This window comes from Notothenia coriiceps, unplaced genomic scaffold (assembly GCF_000735185.1).
Source record: "Notothenia coriiceps isolate Sejong01 unplaced genomic scaffold, NC01 NC01_scaffold00032249, whole genome shotgun sequence".
Taxonomy (NCBI): domain Eukaryota; kingdom Metazoa; phylum Chordata; class Actinopteri; order Perciformes; family Nototheniidae; genus Notothenia; species Notothenia coriiceps.
This window is the reverse complement of record NW_011364950.1, coordinates 564-6,132: the sequence shown is the minus strand read 5'-3', so window position 1 is coordinate 6,132 and position 5,569 is coordinate 564. Positions and strand designations below refer to the sequence as shown.

The following is a 5,569-nucleotide window of genomic DNA, read 5'->3' as shown; positions in this document are numbered from 1 at the left end:
CCCAGGGATGCACAACATCCTAAACTATATGTACATATTTTAATTGGAGGCATTACTGTAATCCCCTTGCTTTAAAGGCACTTTAAGTAAAAATTGGCACTACTTACCCCACTCTCCCCTACATTGATAAGATCTTTGAAAAAACTATTCCACCTGTTAGGCTTACTGTATAGCTAATCGTTCCGAAAGTTTTACTAGTTTCAGTGGTTTTGAGACATTTAAATGAAGAAAACGTACCGTAGGATAAAGTTAGCCGTTAATCTATAGGAAAAAAAAGAGGGAAACCTTGTAGTAGCCACGGTGAAGAACAGCAGACAGCCGACTGAGAGACTCTGCTCCGAAACGGTTGTGAAAGACGCTGTCGATGTCCATCATATAAAGATAGTCTGTTTCCTTACGGATCTGCAAACATAACAGTGTAAATGTGAGACTGAATGCATCATGGATAGATTTTTATGACTGATGAATAATAATAATTTAGGGAACTATTTGTGTATGCATATCTGTGAGAGATGGCACTGGAGTTACTTGCTGTTTCTAGCTCATATATCAATTTGTTTTAGTTTTTAGGTCTGTTGTATTGTCTAACTAGTACAGCTGTCAATATTCAACAGCATTGGTTACTGTAACCAACCAGATGAAAAAGGCACTAGCTTTGGTGATTTGTTGTGCCTATGTTGTACATTTAATTTCTTACCTGGTTGTCAATGGTGATGGTGGCCCATTTCATCCTGCCCAGTACTACTTCCTGCCAGCGATTGACTCCAGGGATGGGGACAACTGCGACATTTCGGCCCCTACCTAGTTTAATCTGACAAATAAAGAAAACAGATAACTTGTTTACATGTTTGCATTTATTTTTGGTTTGGTATATTTAGAAGAATTGTTAGTAAAAAATAAAAAGTGTTATTCTTGATCTAAAAATAGGGTTATTTTGATATCCACAAGGCTCACCTTTAAAGACATCCTCACTTTATGCTAATCCTTTGGGCTATTAGGTTGATCTTATCAAGTTTCAAACGTTTTTGATCGTAGATCTGCATTGCATGACTTTTTCTATATTATTCCTGTTATAGTGTTAATGGTTGGGTTGTATATTGGAGGTATTTTTGACTTGTTTTATCCTCTCGTGTTGTTAAAACATTTCCATATAGTACCAAATATGTGTTACATATGGTAACAACCCAAAATGTCTGCAACAACTCCTAAGACTCAATTCCTTTTCACGGTATAATGTATGTTGCAAAATCTAGCAGACATTGGATTTTGGGAAGTTCTTCTGTCCCTTTTCTCGGAGAACTCATCAGCTTTTCGCTCCTTTTATGAACTATAAAATATTTTTTTCAAATCTGATTCAAACTCAATGCACACAACATCCTGATATACCATACCTTTTCATTTTTATTTGCTTTTAAAAGAATAAGCAATCCATATAAGAGAGTATAATCATTATATTTTAGACTTCAATTCTCAATGGGTTTAGCTGCCGGGCAATGCAGAGAATAACTTTAAACATATTAATAAACAACAACTTACTTTGGGGACCTCTTTTTCGTTGTCTGTGAAGATGTAATAAGTGACCCTGAAGTCAACAAGAAAATACTTTTCGGCCGACTCAAGGAAGCCCTTCAAGAAACGTGTGTATCTGGATGAAAAAAGAGCATGCTAGAAGTGTTAACAATTAATATAAGACAAGATCAGCGACACAAGACCCATCATTATATCAAAGCGTATGGGAGTATTTATGTGAAACAGCTTTACTTTTTCAGGTTTACAAGAATCTTTATATCAACTCAGGTCTGCTCCCTTTGAGAATATCCTGTGAACCTACTTGCCAACAGCAAACACCAACACAGCCACTCGTGGGTCCATTTTCTTGTATATAGCATCGATAACCACTGGATCAAAGGTCCCCTCCCAAACCAGAGGAGCATTCCAGTTTGTGACTGCGTTCACATCTGTGCGTCTGGGAAGATCAAATAAAGATTTAGACATTTTCAGATATTGGTCCAGCTATGATCAGTGGTTTTGGGTCTGTATGATATATTCAATATTTAATGTTGTTAAATATGTTGCATAAGCTGATACCAAATAATATACTGACTTTTCTTTTCAGCATTATGCACATTTCTCTACAACACATGCCAAGTTAAGTGTGTCCTGACCAGCAGACTCCACTGAAGTTTATACTGCATCCTTAAACACACTTAAAAATAATCATTGTTCTTTGAATCATCTAACCTCTAAAAGATGTTGTACATATTATGAATTATATTATTCACAAATGTATAGGGACACTAGATTGCTTAATTACTTACTTACATTAAGGTGAAGTCCATTCTATACATGTTTTTATAAGAGTGAAATCCATTATTGTAAACAAACAGACTATGTTTACACTTTACACGGCAAAAAATTGCGATATCTGTTTTAAATAACTTACCCTTTCAGTGTGCTTGGCTGAGCATATTTCAGTCTAAAAAAAAGAGCAACGAAATGTATCTTTAGTATTCGAAATAGAAATTGAGGGGTAAAAAGAGTCTTAAAACAAGATAGCAGTACAGAAAATACATCAAGTATCAGTTAGTACATCAACGTATTGTATACACCAAGTATTGTTCCACAATAAGTACAATGTTGAGGTTCTTTAACTGAGTATTTTCATTTTATGATACTTTACCCTTACTCCACTTCAGTTTGACAATACTGTTATTTTCCTGCTTACTATTTATTAGACAGCTTTTGTTAGTTATTTCTTGATTATTAGTTCATACAAAATATAAATAAAATAGTACAAATATACCTATTCATATAATTACAATTTCAAATATCCAGCAGCAGTATACAATGTAATTCAAAATGCCCTTTTCCAACTTTGATGGACCCATTGATGCAGCAATATTCATAATCAAGTAATTTCATATGATTCTAAAATGGGCCATTATAATGAACAATTCTTCATATTTGTATTTATATACAGTGGGGCAAAAAAGTATTTAGTCAGTGTAACGACGAGACGCCGTTACTAGAGCTCACATGGACATGTTTATATAGGCTAATCATTGTTTTAATAGGTATATTGACGACAACTTGCCCTTTCCCCATGTCTGTTGCTGATTGTGTGCACCTGGTGCCCTGTGTTGTCTCCTCCCCCCTCACCTGTGTCTAATTGCTCCCCCCTCACCTGTGTCTTGTTAGTCTGTGTGTATATTTAGGTGCTGTGTCTTGTGAGGCTGGTAGTGTGTGTGAGATCCTGGTGCCTGCAGGCTGTGCTCAATGAAACCACAGCAGGATTGAGGCTGTGTGTCATATCATGTGTATGGTGTAATAAATGCCCACACCGGGTTATATTTTTGAACGTTCTGCCTCTGCCTCCTTGCTTGGTCGGGCCGCTCAACGGTCAGTCTCACAGTGACCCAAGACAATCTTCCAATAGAAAGAGCCCTAGGGATACAGTGGCATGTGGAGGAAGATGTTTTCAAATTTCAAGTCTGCTTAAAATCTCAACCAGCCACAAGGAGAGGCATCCTTTCAACAGTCTGCTCTGTGTATGACCCACTTGGATTTCTTTCACCATTTATCTTCACTGCAAAGCATGTCCTAAGAGTTGTGCAAACTCAATTGTGGGTGGGACGAAGAAATCCCGGAGGCTCTCAAGAAACAGTGGCAAAGATGGCTCATGGGATTAAAGCAGATAGAATGCTTCAAGATTGATCGATGTTTCAAACCAAAGAATTATGGAAGAATTAAATCTGCACAAGTGCACCATTTCAGTGATGCAAGTGAGATTGGATACGGTGTTGTCACCTACCTTAAGATGACAAATGAAGATGAAGACGTTCACATATCCCTCATGTCAGGAAAGTCACGTGTCATGCCTCTGAAAAAAGTCACTGTCCCAAGATTGGAGCTCACAGCAGCAGTACTGGCAGTACGCATGGACAAGATGATCAGAACCGAGCTGCAAATCCCATTATGCAAATCTGTCTTCTGGACTGAAGTACATCTGTTCTGAGATACATCATGAATGAAACGCTAAGGTTTCAGACATTTGTAGCCAACAGAATAAGTCTGATCAGAGAAGCAACAGCAACATCACAGTGGAAATACATCAACACTAAACTGAATCCAGCAGATTATGCATCTCGGGGATTGGCAGCAGAATCTTTCTTGAAATGTGAGACTTGGATAAATGGTCCATTGTTTCTGAAAAAACCTGAGGACAAATGGCCTGAGTTTCCGGACGCACTTAAACTGGTCAATGACAGCTATCCTGATGATCCAGAGGTGAAGAAGGAAAAATTCAACGTGAACCCAACCATTGCAACTGACCTAAATGGCACAAGCAAGATAGTGCATCACTACTCTGATTGGAGGAAACTGAAAAGAGCAGTTACATGTAAAGTAAAACATATCTTGCTGCTTTTAAGTAAGAAGAGGAAGTAAGTACTTACTTCTACTCAAGCACAAGAACCAAATCGAATAAAGCTGATTGATAAGGACATGAGAGCATTTAAAGACTCTATGAGAGGTCTCACACTCTCTAAGGATAACTTGGATAAGGCTGAAGCAGCAGTGTTGTGTTTCTGTCAAAAACAGTCACAGCAGCTGATCGTCCGAGGCTTTTTTAATAAGCCCAGTAATTGTGATGGTGTGGATAAACGAGGTGAAAAAAGAGGGATTGATGCGGTGGAGGATGAAGGACAAGCCAGTAAGACTAAAACCACTGTTCAAAATGGGGGGGAGCTTGGCTCCCCTAAAGAGGGGGGGAGCTCCCCTGAAGGCAGACTTTGAGATAAATAGGGGGAGCCCAAAATACTTGTGCATATTTGTGTCACACAGATTAGAAATGTTGAGTTTCTGTAAATAAAAGTTATTGAAATAAATAATAGTCATCGTTCATTACAGTTTCTGAATATGTGTTTCATATTTGTGAATATGTCTTGGTGTTACCATCTGTACGTGGCGGCGCTGCATTCTTTACGCTACTTACGTTACTACAGATGTAGCACTCCAGATAGGACTCACATGGGTGTGTCCCAGTCAAAAGCCCAGCGGATCCCAGTGGCTGGGGGTGTTGCCAAATTGCTAGAGGGCGTTGCCAAATTTCCCCATTTGTTCAATTACAGGATTTAACCATGAGATGGCGCTTCATTCACAAATACACAAAGACAACTGGGTGTTGTAGAACTTATTCTGTTTGCAATGTTTGCAGCTCTGCAGTTGTGTTTGTTGAATACTGTAGCATTTAATCACTTATTTGTTATGGTTTTCACAGGCTACTATAATGAAAAAACATCAATATTTTAGATCAAATAAAGTATATAGTTTGCTCAAATAAAGTATATAGTTTTGTAATATTGTTGGGGTGTTTTTACACAGTACAGTATATTGAAGTAAATCAATGTATACATTAAGATAAGATAAGATGGACCTTTATTAATCCCCGTGGGGAAATTCAGTAGTTCAAACAGCAACAGGGTAAGAGTGAAAAACAGGATAGCACAGATTCACACAGATTAATAAAATCAAAAATAAGATGAGCGATAAAAATAATAATAATGAGAAA

At 37.7% G+C, this 5,569-nt stretch overlaps 1 protein-coding gene across 1 annotated transcript; it reads right to left on the bottom strand.

The window, feature by feature from the left end:
- Positions 1 to 243: 243 nt before the first annotated feature.
- LOC104960712 (globoside alpha-1,3-N-acetylgalactosaminyltransferase 1-like) lies at positions 244 to 2,888 on the bottom strand. The gene is made up of 6 exons (XM_010788865.1): positions 2,847 to 2,888; positions 2,444 to 2,502; positions 1,832 to 1,966; positions 1,537 to 1,645; positions 698 to 811; positions 244 to 402 (listed from the first exon to the last, which is right to left on the bottom strand). The coding sequence occupies exons 1-6, from the start codon at positions 2,886 to 2,888 to the stop codon at positions 262 to 264; spliced, it is 600 nt and encodes a 199-aa protein (XP_010787167.1). The 3' UTR covers positions 244 to 261.
- Positions 2,889 to 5,569: the final 2,681 nt, after the last annotated feature.

Excerpts from the sequence above, each read along its gene's own strand:
- LOC104960712 (XM_010788865.1), bottom strand. The coding sequence starts at position 2,888 with ATGGGTCCATCAAAGTTGGAAAAGGGCATTTTGAATTACATT. Across the intron at positions 812-1,536 it reads ACGAAAAAGAGGTCCCCAAA|ATTAAACTAGGTAGGGGCCG; the intron begins GTAAGTTGTTGT and ends TTTATTTGTCAG. Across the intron at positions 403-697 it reads CCATCACCATTGACAACCAG|ATCCGTAAGGAAACAGACTA; the intron begins GTAAGAAATTAA and ends TTATGTTTGCAG.